Source organism: Aethalodelphis obliquidens, unplaced genomic scaffold (assembly GCF_003676395.1).
Source record: "Aethalodelphis obliquidens isolate GAN/ISIS:26980383/991018 unplaced genomic scaffold, ASM367639v1 scaffold4, whole genome shotgun sequence".
Lineage (NCBI taxonomy): Eukaryota > Metazoa > Chordata > Mammalia > Artiodactyla > Delphinidae > Aethalodelphis > Aethalodelphis obliquidens.
The window spans coordinates 55,475,738-55,489,499 of record NW_020837948.1 but is presented as its reverse complement, the minus strand read 5'-3'; the positions used below and the strand labels follow the sequence as shown (position 1 = coordinate 55,489,499).

General features: G+C 45.1%; 2 protein-coding genes across 10 annotated transcripts in view; one reads left to right on the top strand and one right to left on the bottom strand.

The window, feature by feature from the left end:
* SCAMP1 (secretory carrier membrane protein 1) overlaps window positions 1-9,693 on the top strand; it is a 126,392-nt gene extending 116,699 nt beyond the window's left edge. Inside the window, exon 10 of the mRNA XM_027100758.1 lies at window positions 9,585-9,693. Within this exon, the coding sequence (XP_026956559.1) occupies window positions 9,585-9,598 (14 nt within the window). The 3' untranslated portion in view covers window positions 9,599-9,693. The remainder of the gene's footprint in view (window positions 1-9,584) is intronic.
* The window catches only part of LHFPL2 (LHFPL tetraspan subfamily member 2), a 183,485-nt gene that overhangs the window by 9,355 nt on the left and 160,368 nt on the right, over window positions 1-13,762 (bottom strand). The gene's annotated exons all lie outside the window — the stretch shown is intronic.

Below are 13,762 nucleotides of genomic sequence, written 5' to 3'. Positions count from 1 at the left end.
AAGATGCCAGCATATGCTCACCATGGGGTCACTTGGGGGATGACTCAACCTTATCTGGGGAAGAAATTAATTAAGAAAGAAAGAAATTAATGAAAGGGAACGGATGGTTAGTCACTTGGACTATTCCACAGATGCCACACCAGGCTGGAGACAGAGCCCTGACAATTTACCAAGGCTCACCATAGGGTGCTGGCTCTCTCATGGGCACCAGCTATCACACTGCAACACCCATCATGTCCCTCTGCCATTTTAGTAATATTTTCCCCTACCTGGAAGGAGCTTTCAGACTCAACCCTGGATTCCCAGCAGTTCTATCCTGCTACACAGGAATTTTTAGAGTCTATGGGTGACCTAAACACGTGGTTTGTGTTTAATTCAAATAATTAGACTCCATGAGCTCTGAAAGGGAGAGGGCAGGAGCTGTGTTTCATGGCTGAGTTTCTGGTGCCTTGAAAAAGAAGGTGCTAAAAAATAAAATGAATGAAACACCCTGGGAAAAGTAATGTCAGAGTCTTCCTGATCAACAGTCAGCACTGACTGTGATTAGACCGGCCACAAAATTATATATCTTAGGTAATTTTCTTGCTACTGCCTTGAAGTGAAACAGTATGGTATCAAATATAAGTTTTAATCAAATCCCTTAGGTGGGGGAAACAACCTCCATAATCTTGCCAAGACTCCAGTTTTGGAAAGACTACGAGTTGCTGAATACAATAAATAATATGTTACTTGTCTGAAGGTGACCACCTCCAGCTTTAAGCGTCCGGGACGCTAGGAACGGGGAAGCCAAGTCTGAACCACTGCTCTTCAGCCTGTGAAGGAAGAGTGCGGAAGGCTCCGTGGCTACTTCACAGGCTCTCCCTGGCTGTGTCGGCCCCGACGCCCTCCCTGCCAGTCTGTCACCCAATCACCCCACACTTTTGCTACCTGCTGGCCAAGGGGACGGACTCCAGGTTTCTTGCCTTTTGTGTGTCACCCACTGTCTGTACAGAAGGAGGCCCTTTTTCCTGGCCTGACAAGTGAGAACTAGAGGCTGGCCCCTGTTGTACAGAAGAACAAGTGAGTCTTTGGACATCATACTCCCACCTCCCCTTCAGACAGGCTTCCAGACTAAATAGTAAAGACTGACTAGACCTCAGTTTCCAAAGGAAATTTTCTAAGGACGGGAAGAAAAGATGGCCGTCTGTTACTGCTACCAGCAGCCTGTGGAGAAGCCCCCAGTGAGGGACGCACCCTCAGCCTCCACTAGGTCATAACAAGCTCATTCTGAAGCTCTGAAATACCCTAACATCTCTGGAGAGCGAGTGCACAGCAGACAGCGGACAGCAGGCTTAGCATCATTTGATACATTTGGGCTCCAACTAGGTCTAGCTGAGGACCTGAACAAGGGGTCTCACTCATGCTGACCCCCTGGGCACTCATCCACCTGGAAATACCCTCCCCCCATCCCAGCCCAAATGTCACCTCTGTGTGACATTGGTCACCACTTCCTGCCAGAATGTTATTCTCTGTGTGTTCCCTCTGCCCTGTGCACATCCCTCTTCAGCTCTTTATCATGTTATTTTTGTATATTCAACTCAATTTACTGAGTTACCTACTAAGTGGCAGGCATTATTCTCGGCCCTGAGGATAGAGCAAGGCCCCAGCAGAACTCTGAACCCCTTGAGGGCAGAAAAGCTTTATCCTTCTTGATTCACATCACAATTTTATCTTTAGCATTTACCATAGGGTATGTCACACAGTTAACCTTGGGTAACAGGTCAAGAGTTCAACTTATTTCTGGCTTTGAAACAGCCACGGACTCATCTAGGAACCCAGCAGGAAACCATCTAACTATCAGACATCCATTTCCCATTCAACATAGCTCTGGGGGGGAAAAAAAAATTCACCTGGTGGTGTTTATCCCTGTCAGGTCTACCCTGTGACTCAGACTGAGCTCCAGTCTCTGAGGGGCTCAGCTCAGCTGTGCCGGGAGGCTGCCCCTGTCACCGCACCCCCTGCCCCTCAACCTCTGGCCCAGGCGGCCATCCCTCTAACAAGAAGCAAGACAGATCAGATGGGAGAGTGACTGGCTTCCTGCATCCCACCCCTATTCTGGGACACAGCTCAGAGAGCGTTCCAGCCTTACTGGGGGTGACAGCTTCCCTCAGCAAGTTCAGAAAGTACTGACAATACTGTGGTAAAGGAAAACTAAGGAGACAGGGCAGTGCCTCTTGCAGGATCATCTGCCAGTGTCCTGCCTCCACACGGGAAGCCATGTTGGTCGTCCCTTCGCGGTATCCCTGGCTGGTCTTCCTCACCTTTCCAATCTCTGAACACGGGAGGGCCCAGGGCCCAGTCCTTTGTCCTCTTCTCCACATTCCCTTGATCACACTCAGTCCCACAGTTGTAAATACTGCCTCTAGGCTGGCATCTCCTGAATTCTGATCTCCACCTTTAACTCCAGATTTGCATATCCAACTGCCTACTTGACCTCCACTGGGATATCTAACAAGGTACTTGAAAACTATGTCCAAACCTAACTCTTGATTCCTACTCCCCACTTCAGAACCTGGCCTTTGCCCTGTGGACCTCATTTCAGCAAATGGGAGTCCAATTCTTAGACCTGCTCAGGTGAAAACCCTTAGAATCCTTCCTGACTCCTCTCTTAGGGCCCACATCCCTCTGCGGCAAAGCCTACTGGCCTTCATTCGAGCTGCTCCCTTGGCCGGAAGAGCTCTTCCTCCTGACTGTCCATAGGGCTAACTCCTGTATCTCCTTGAAGTCTTTGGCTGAATCTCTCCTCACCGAATCCTACCCTGACGACCCTATTTAACATTGCAGCTTCCCTCCTTATCACCCCAGCATACCCAACCTCTCTCGCCCTGGCTACTCCTTTTGTTTTTTCCTTCCATAGCACCCATCACTCTTCAATATACTGTATACTTATTTGGTTTATTGTGTCTCCACCAGCTTGAATGTAAACCCCACGAGGATAGAGAACTTTGTGCAGTTTTTTCTTTATGTATCCCAATTGCCTAGAACAACGTCTGACGTGTAATAAGTGTTCAGTAAATATTTGTTGGATGAATGAAAAGATAGAGTGCTATGATGTGGATGGTTACATTTTAAAATGAAGCCATTTTAAGTGCTTGCCAAGTTTTTTAAATGGTTGGAGGAAAAGCTGCATTCGATAACGGTGAATCCCAGGGGTCGGCAGTTTTGGCTAACAGCCACACCAGCCACACTTACTAATGGAACACACAAAGGGACCAAACCATGGGACTGGCCTTCTACCTGACTGCAAGCACTGAATATCTCCTTTCTGGCTACAGAAAATAGATCTTTGTTGGGAGATGACGCAGAAAAAAGCAGTAAGTCAACTAAATGTAATAAGTTTTCAGTAATCTAGAGATCATCTTAGCCTCAAAACTCTGAAGTTGTTTCCAACTATGCTTGGCAGCGGTAACGACATCTATAAAGACATGCTGTGGCTGACTGTGGGAACTGCCCTGGACACCAGCTGGGAAGGGAGGCGCAGTGCAGGGCTAAACCTGGAGAAGTTCAGGAAAATGGCAGGTGGCAGAAGGGTACACCCGGGGGAATGAGGAGCGAGGTGGACCATGGCAGTATGCAGAAGTGGTAAGGCCGGTGTCTAGAAGCAGCGTGAGCCTGGAGAATGGAGAGACTGACAGAAAGTGTCGGCACTGAAGGCAGGAATGTAGAACTGCTGACGGCCCAGGAAAATACCCACTCCCATCAGCAGCCCTGAGGACAGTGTCATAGATCAACCGCAGGTGCAGCGATGGGGGGGTGGTCAGGGGAGGGAGAGGAGGTGATTCCCTGCTTCCAAGAGGAATATGTTTAGTTATTTAACTCTAAGTCTGGGACCATCATGTGGTACAACAACTGATGTACAGAGTGATACACAACCACCCTAGGCCTGCTAGTTAACATTTATCTGTATGTTTACCTCTCTTTTCTGTCTAAATTTGAATTTTTTCCCAAGTCATCTTCCATGCTGACAGCTGGAAGTCATTTTGGCAGTCCCTAATAGCTATTTGAAAGTCGTCAACTGTTGTTAGGTAGGGACCTTTTCTCTCTCACAATTCCCTAAGGCAAACTGTCAGGTATTATTAAGACTGTGCTTTGAGGAAGGCACCATGTCAGACCAACGAATTTGCCATCCAGCTCTTCTCTTTCCAAAGATCACAGTATGAACCTGTGTACTCCTCCTGTGCAGGGACTTTGCAGACAGCCTGTAGTGGTCATTCTCACTCACCAAGGCAAGGCTGAACTAGGTCCTCTACACTCTGTTTTAAGAAGAGAGGCAACTCAGAATTTCCCAGGTAAAAAGTTTAAATAAAAAATTACAAGTAAATGGTTAGCCAACTATCTGGAAAATTATCCAGAACAGTGATAGTAAAAAACTAGGAATCTTGCTGTGACATACTATGCATTTGTCCCATAATAGGACAGCACTGGCTCCAAGGTCTCTTAGATGCCTCAAAGTATGTACATTTGGCTCAGATGAACTCCCGCTGGATTATAAACTGGACAGCAGTAAGGAGTGTGTTCTGTTCCTTGGCTTCTACCTCCATCTCCATCCCAAATCCAACACAGTCCTCTACACATACTGTGTTGTTGACCAACTTCACATGGCATTTCTGATTCCCATTTCCTTTCTAGTCTTCTCATTTTTGGAAGAACCTTTTGGAAAGATCTTCTGTGGTAAAAATGGTAGATGCCAAGCAAGGATGACATGGAGTTTAAGCTATAAACACCCTCCCCCAATTTTACACATTCACAACTAATACTTTAAAGCTGGAAGTTTATACAGGTGATCAGAACCTCTTAATGATCATAATGATAATTGTTATAATAACAGCGGCAGCAGTTAAGTGCTAAGCACTTTAAATATAACTCAGATGAGAGCTGTCTCCGTGAGAGGATCTTGTGAGGTTGGTACTATGAATATCATCATTTGGCACATGAGGAAACTGAGGCACAGAGGGATTAAGGTTACACAGCTAATCAGTGGTGGAGCTGGGACTCAAATCCAGGCTGCTGCGTTACTGCACACCAAAGACTAGCTTCCAAAACAAAAGCATCTGTGCAGCTGAAGAGGGGAGACTGCTATATCCTCAAAAGCTGGCTCGCTTATACCTACGAGACGTTAGAGAGCAGATGACGATGAACAGCTCTCAAGTGGAAAAAACCACAGGAATGCTGTAAGGGGATGACGGGGAGAGGAAGGCTGCACAAAAATAAAGGCTCACCTATTCTCAGGCAGGTTGATTTGCTAACCCTGCATCAAGACAACAACAAGATAAAGGATTTCCATCCACCCCTTCTCTTGCATTACAATCTGAGTGTCATCAGCCTCCTTTACTACAATATAGATGTCACCTTGGAATGGCTGCCACTGGCCAAAAAAAACTTCTAGAAAGAACACCTATGAACAGCTCAAACCAACATAATATTCGCTATGATGTCCTCTCCTAAAGAATCTGTGTGAGCAGAAAACTGGAAATAAAGCACAAAACCCATCAGACCAGGGGGAGAAAATGTAAGCCGTATCATCTGTTTACATTTTAGTCTTTGAGATTCTGTGCACTTGGGAACCATCTGAAACTGCACATCTACCTAGAATACTAATGCCGTCCACAAACTGGTCCACAAAAAAACCATATCCTATGAACTTTCCAGGAGAGACATCTGTAGCTGATTAGACAAAATCGAGCACCGAGAGCATTCTCAGCCGCCAAATTACATCCCTCCTCCAGCAGCTGGGGCCATGGTTTAACCATCCCGCTTCCTCCAAGTAGCCTTTCTTTTCTTTTTTTCTTTTTTTTTTTTTTTTTGCGGTACGCGGGCCTCTCACAGTTGTGGCCTCTCCCGTTGCGGAGCACAGGCTCCAGACGCGCAGGCGCAGCGGCCATGGCTCACGGGCCCAGCCGCTCCGCGGCATGTGGGATCTTCCCAGACCGGGGCACGACCCCGTGTCTCCTGCATCGGCAGGCGGACTCTCAACCACTGCGCCACCAGGGAAGCCCCAAGTAGCCTTTCTTAATTCACAGAACAGAGCTGAGGATCTCTGCCTTGACCTCCTCCCAACCCTGAACCCTTGCACCATTCACCATTACCTGTACGCAGGCAGTAGGTTTTAGTTAATCCTGTGCTAACAAGAGATTTGCTTGTCTCAATGTCTACATTCGGGATGCTGCTCTCAATCTAAGGCATCAGGCTCTCAAATCTTGCTTATGACAACTACAGACACCAGGATGGGGCCCCCCCAGGTCTCTTCTACCCAAGAAGAGTTCTGGTCCTTGCCTCCCAAGCCCCAAAGCTAAATTAACAACGCGGTTCCAGCCTGCTTGACTTCTCCAGATGCCAAGACACTACCCTCAGTACCAAAATGCCAGTTAGCCATTCAGAGTCAGGGGTATTCGAACAGTATTTATAAATAAGAGTAATATAACAAGGTATTAGTTATACCATGAATCAAGGAGTTCTGCCCAAGAGCTGCCACCTTTGGTTAATCTCTACTTTTTTTTTTTTTTTTTTTTTTTTTAATCTCTACTTTTGAAATCACTTTGCCCACTAAGGCTTTTCAAATTTTCATTGAAGATTTATTCTATAAAGCCCAGACAGGATTTGGTTTTACTGACTGCCAGTTCTGGAAAGAGTCTTATTGGTTCTTTGCATGATGACTCATTTATTTATGCTCTGTCTAGGAGGGCAGAGTACCTGCTAGGATTGAGACTTAGCAGCATTTACTACATCCTTTACTCTTTCCAAATGCCTAGAAACTCACAGTTTCTAGCACGGATTAGTGAGCACAGAACAGACTATGCTTCTGTCAGTGAACAACTTTTACTGAGCGCCGAGTGTGTATGTAGCAGGCCCCAATCTGAACATTAGAGGGCTGTGAAAAAGTCACAATCCACACCGTTGCTCATATTCTAGAACAGTGGTTCCCAAGCTTCTGGACTTCAGACACTAGCAAAATCTCCAGAAAAATTACTGGGAGGTCAATAGTTTTTCTTTTGCTAATATAAGGACACTAAAAATAACCGTTAACTCCTCTCACTATCATTTCATAAAAAAGGGTATTTTAACGCAAAAAGGGTAAAGGATGTCATCTAAGAATAAAGGACAGTTCTTTAAATTGAACACATTTAGCACTATGAAATCTTACAACATTGTCCATATTTTTCTCGTTTTCGCTGAGGACTGGTGGCAACTAAAAATTGGCGCTTGCCATCTGCCTCTACAAGGACTAAGTCACTAGCCACTGCAGCCGCTGACCTTCAACACCCCCTGAAAGGAGTTCAGGGTGGAGATCAGGAATGAGGCACTCTGTGCTCTGGGAAAAACTGGCAGGACAGGCCTTCAGATAGATATTTGCAGGAGAAGATTTTATGAGCCCAAATTCTTGCATCTTCTCTTATCTAGAAAAGTACTAAAATCATTAACAGAGACATTTTCTCCTTGTGACTAGCAGTAACCTTCACCAGACTAGCAGCAACCTTCTGCAAAAAATGTGTGCCTGACTGCACGCTCCCCCTTCACCAAAACCACATATATACTGACCTTCCCCCCGCCACTTCTTCGAGCAGTTCCTCAGAGCTATCTGAGACGCTGTCTCCTGGGCTATAGTCCTCATTTTGCCCCCAATAAAACTTAACTTACAACTCTCACGTTGTGCTTTTTTTTCAGTTGACAAACCTTAGCAGGGTGCACGCCCTTGTTCAAAGGCAGTGAGAGGCCGCTGGGGTGTGTGTGTGTTAGGATGGGGACATCTTTCTAAGAAGCCTGTTTGTTTACTGTATAAATGAAAAGGTAAAGAGTTTTCACTGCACCTCATTTTAAAGTTTCAAGGGTTTATGGACAAGCTAGACTGGGCCCAACTGGCATTTAAAAACTCTGCTTTGAAGGCCAGATCAGAAATGGGAGGTCACTGGTAATGAAAAGGGTTTTCAGCTGATAACCAGTGTCTTTGCAGAGCAGATTATATCTACATGTCATTTTAGTACATGATCAATAACATTAGAGGTTTTTAACCAACAAGATTTTCTGAGGGGAAGGAGAAGAAAAGTGAAGGATCGATGTCAGTAATTTTTTACTTAAAGCTTGTATTAATGCTTATACCGTCTCCCTGGAGGAGTCTAGTAGGGTACTTGTTTTCTACGAAAAACACTTCCATGGAATTATAATTGGCAAGAAAAATACTCTTCCAGGGTGGTGGGTGGAGAACGGATGACAAAGCAATAAAGAGAATTCTTTGGAAGACAATCAGAGCATAGTTGTCATAAAAAGACCTTACAGCCAAGCCCCCCAGAGGAAGTTTCTGTTACAATTACTCAAAATTAATGACCATCAATTAAGAATTGTCAGATGCCCCTAGAATATGTGGAGAAACAATCCACAAGAAAGATGCAGTTTCTCCCACACTGAAGCCTCCCTAAACCTTTCTCAGCAATGATTCATGTTTATATGCAAATTACTTCACTGGCAGTTTCTAAAACTTTAACTCTTACCTGTTAAGATGCATCCCCACAAACTAATTTAGATTATTCCTTCCCATGAGTTAGTGATAAAATTTTACTTTGCATTCCAAGTGAGAAGGTGTTTCCTAAACTGTTTCTATGCAACTGGAAGAACTCTATAAACTATTTCTTGATAAATTATTCATCCAACATGTAGGATTATAAAGAGCTCCTGTTTAACCAAAATACACTTATAATTCAAAGTAAGCTGCCCCCCCCCAAAAAAAATCAAATGCAGTGCATAGCAGAATAAAAGACAGTTAAAAAATTTAGTTACTGAGCTCTGAAATTTTCAGGACAGTAAGTAAATTTCTTGCCTGCTAAAGTTTTGGGGTCCAGATAACGTTAAATAATTTCTGCAACAAAGCGAGTGCCATCTTTTCAACACTAGGGCCCTGAGGCTGTCCTTCAACTCTGAACACATAGCCACTGAGTATTTTGGTTTGAAGTTTTTAATATTGGCTTCATTTTCTCAATATGTGTATTTTAGGTTTCATCTGTACTGGGGGCTATCTTTTAATAAAAGAGATTGAGGGCCAATTAATAAAGCTACTGGGAAGCCTCTATACAACAACTGAACTCATAACTATGCCTAACTGTGCCTGGGCACATGAGTGCACAGATTACTTCTGAAGTGACGTCAGAGCTTAGAAGAACACCACTGTTGCATTAAGTTCTTAAAACAGAGTGCCTGAACCACTTGTATAAATATTCAGAGCCATACTTAACGTGATGACTTGTTACTGGAATTGGAACATCATCATCCAGGGCTCTGAGATTATCTGTCTACAATTAAGTGGTTACCATAGCAAAGTCCTTTATTTGCATATCAACTGCATATTCTATCTGAATTTTAAGAGAGTTTGCAATTTTCCTCGAGATTTTCCAACTGATTCTTTAAAAAGATATCCCAGTCCCTAGATTTACTTAAATTAATGCGTGCTTGGTCCGCTTGCTCTTAGGCAGTAGTTTTGTTTTTCCTCTAATGATACAGTTGAATTCTTTTGCTCCCTTTATATATGATGATACTTTGTTTTGTTTTTGCTTTTCTAGGGTACAGCTTCTAAAGCAATGACTCTCTAATATGGTTTTGGAGCAGAAACTCAAGAAATTGTAGACCTGAGTCTATAGGTCTTTGTATTTATCGGGCATCCAATAAAAGCTCCTTGGATTGAAATTTAATTCTGGCCTGCCTTATAACATTTTGGCATTCTTTAGTTTTCCACAAGGCTGATGAATGAGTAAATGCGTCATCATCAGGGGTACTCTTAAATTGACTGAGACATAGAACGGTTACATCTGACTTCTGGTGGAGGCGTCATCTGTCTGGAGAGCCAGAAATCCAGAGCCTCCTCTGGACAGCCAGAAGCTTCCGGTGCCTCATTCTAAGGAGAAGTAGGGGATGCTCCGTCTACTTCCCTCATGTCTTTCCTTTGAAGGTATTTTGAAGTCGGGCAACCAAGGTCACACTACCTTCTCAGAGAAAGCAAGGTGAATTTTTCAGGTGTAAAATGGGGCCAGGTCTCTGAAAGAGTCAGGAATCTCTTCCCCTCTCCCCACGTTTCCCAAGTCCTGTTCTTACTTCTCTCCTCTCCAGTGACCAACGTGGTCACTGGGAGTGAACAGGTAGGGCATGGGATAAGTCAAAACGGATGCTGCGACCAGGCTGAGTCGTGGTTATCTTTCACCCTCTGAAAAACAGCAATGAGAATGCCAAGACCCAGACAGCAGTCATGGTGTATCTCACATGCCCACCCCGACTTCCCCACGCGTGCCGGACTACGACAAAGCAATTCTACACGCAGCAGAGACAAAACCCTCCCCTTGTCTTCTCTCTAAGATCCTTCTTTTATTCCTTTCCCTTTCTTTTCTTCATATTGTTCTCCTTCACCCTCAATCATTGCTCACTTCCAAGAAAACTGAGTCTGCACAGCAGGCCCTGAGCCCCCGCTGCAGAGAGCGATGCCAGTGAGCATGGATGGCGATCTATCCAATCAGACTGGTGGGGCAGCTCGCTGAGGCCATCCTGCTGGGCTGAACGCGGTGTAGACAGACAGAGGGCTACAGGGACTAGACAGCGTGAGAGCCAACCAGACACGAAGCAGCACAGAGCCGGCGAGGCAGGACTGGAGGACAGTAGGCAGCCAGGCCAGAAGCTCACACGCTATTCCAAGCCTCGTGGCAACCCCAGGGGAACAGCCTGGGCCAGCAGCAGTGGGCCAACTCCTGAGCTCACTGCCGTGGCCCCGTCCCAGACCTGAGTCACTGGGGATTCCGCGGACTTCTAAGAGGGCCCTACGTGCATTTCCAAACCCAAACTGCTTGATGCTGTCATGGAAAACCTGGATCTTTGCATTCTACGCTTTCACTGTGGACCACATCCAGGTCACAGCCTAAGGAAGGCAGCTGGTGAAAACGACCCTGCTGGCCGATTCCCCAGCTTTTGTAATGAATCCCAGAGGGCTATGAACTGATGTGTGTTTCTGGCTCTACCAAGTCCCAGACGAGTCCTCACCCAGTGAAGACCGATCAGCCTGTGATTTATTCTGCAAGGGGAGCCTGAGAAGCCACCTGCAATCAGGACTCAACCGCTAGAAGCTGCCTCCAGAAAGGAAAGGATGGAGAATGTACAGGTCAGGGGAAGAGGAGTGAGAGGAAGAAGCTCTTTGTTTTCCTGTCAACTCAGCTTTTAAAAAAATGCCTGAGGACACCCAGAGGCCCGTAGGAGCCACAGGGCTGCTCTGTGCTCTTCAGTCCCAACAAAGGCAGGCTATTAAGGGGCCAGGAATGGCACTTCACAATGTAGTTAACATTTGGTTTCGACAGAACAAGGTCAGTTCTAAAGACTCTACTCCTGAGAATGCAGCAATTGGAGGGAACACAAAAGAATGTACTAACACCTGCCAAGAAAGCACAAATGCTTTAATAATCATCATATAGCTACTACCACTTACTATCTACTATGTGTGCTTAAAAGCCTTTCTCATACATTATCTAATTTAATCCTCGAAACAACCCTGAGGTATGTACTACTATTATACCCGTTTTCCAAGTAAGAAAACTGAGGCTTAGAGATGACGCAGACTGGTGAACATTTCACAGACACTTTAAGGTGAGGTCGGGGCTGATCCAGGGCCAGATGAGGTTTGAGCTCTAACTGCTGCTGAGAGCGCCTACTGAACAGCCAGGGCATTTGTACATGAGCATTTCCGAAGTGTCAGCTGGGTGCCCACCAGTAGGTAAGGCCTTGAAGGCGAATCCTGCTATCTGAATTAGCTTAATGGTCAATAGTTGTATTTTCATTTTTTTTTAAGTAAGCCAAATTTTGAGATTTCCACTGAGGTAGCAGATTCTTTTACACCCGACTTCTAAAATCAAAATACTAAGATTCTGATGGTTTTTGTTATACTATGGACAGTGACAGCTATGCGAGCCTGTGGCCTTTAAGATTAGGCATAGTAAAGGCATACTAGATAGCCTGTAATGTGTCACCCGGTTACATTTTACAAAAATGTCATTTTTGCCAATGCCAGTTGTAAGAAGAAACACAGTCTGAGTATCTTTCTGAAGGATCCTTTCATTGCTTTGGCAACAGTCTCCTTTCTCACCGTTTGTTTCAATGTCAAACGGATCCAGAGTTGAGAGCAGGGTTGTGGGGAGAGCAGAGACTGATGCTCACAGCTGCAGCAAGTCCTTGTTTGGGGCTGGCCAGATGCTCTTAGAGACCGGCCAAGAGGACAGAAAGCAAGCCAGCTGCTTCAGACACCCAGGGGGCAACTCTCTTAAGCCATAGATTCAAGAGCCACGGCTGCCACTGATGCTGGCTTGAACTGCCTGGTGGAGACCTCTACTATCGGAGAGAGAGCCCTCAAAGATGTGCCCCTCATCCCCTCCCCAACATGAGGGAGCCAGCTGACCAGCGTTCAGTCCATCCTTCCAATGATTTCTTCTCAGGGGTGCTGCTGGGCTGGGAGGTGAAGAGAATCCACTTTCTTGTATTTCAGTTCTTAGCCTTAGATCAGTGGCCCCCTAGAGAGGCAGAATCTGACTGTACAGGAATCTCTGCCTCTGGCCAACTTTTAGCAATTTCAGACGTTTTGAGATGCCATATGTATGCATGGGGAACATAAGTGAAAGGGGATGGGGAGAAAAATTTCTTTTTGAAAAATCAAGACTTTGGGGAGACAGATGACCAACAGCCCAGCATCTTGGGTGTGCTACTGCTCCCTTCTCCCCAGCCCTTCTTCCTAGAGGCCTGAGGCAGAGAGAAAGAGAAAAGTCAAGAATAACTCACTGGAGTGTATGAATAATACCTAAAATATGTACTCATCTTTGTGCCAAAATGAACACTCTAGCCATTTATGTGAAATAGCAAGCAAGAGCACCAGAAGACTTGTTGGACTAATCCACATTCTTAGAGACTAAATTCACTGGAGTAACACCTTATTAAAAACTGCATGTAAACAGTCTTTGAGACTGAAAGACATCTATAATTTTCTGCAAATTGATTGCAAAAGACCGATTGTGGTGGTATGGCCCAAGATGTCCCACCCTACTGTAAATGGCCATTCCTTTGCTGGAAAGCACTAAGTTTCTCAAGATGAAAAGCATTCCTAGGGATGACAAACCAGGAGTCTCATCTGCATACCAGCATATTGACAAAACTCATAATAAAGGCATGAAGTCATCGAAGATAAGCAAATAAAACATAGTTAGGGCAAACTGAGCAGAATTACGCCTCTCTGGTGAACCAGGACTCTCAACAGGATTAATTATTTGTGTAAACTGGCTTCCCTTCATCTACATGTTTATTTTGACTTTTCAAAAGCTTTAGTAACACTTTGGTAACACTCCTCAGCAAGCTGTGAGATGCACATGCCCCCGAGGCACTGTGTGCCTGGGGGGATAAAGGAGAGGCATTTCTGACAAGAAAAAGATGAACCAGGATGGAAACCCACCTTAATGAACATCTCTCGGAAGTGAAAACCCAAGCTTAGGGGATGAACTGCAGATTTGAGAAGTGAATCAAAAGGGGGACAATGAGCTTCACAAAATCAAAAATCTAAGACAGGATCATATTTTCCAATCTCCCTATCTTTCAGAAGAGGAATGCCAAGATCCACAGTATTGGTGCATTTATCTCAAGTGAAACTGCAAGTTAGTAGCAAAGCTGAAAATCAGAATCCTGGTCTCCCAAATTCCGTGAGTGCCTGTGAGTGCCTGGGTGTCTC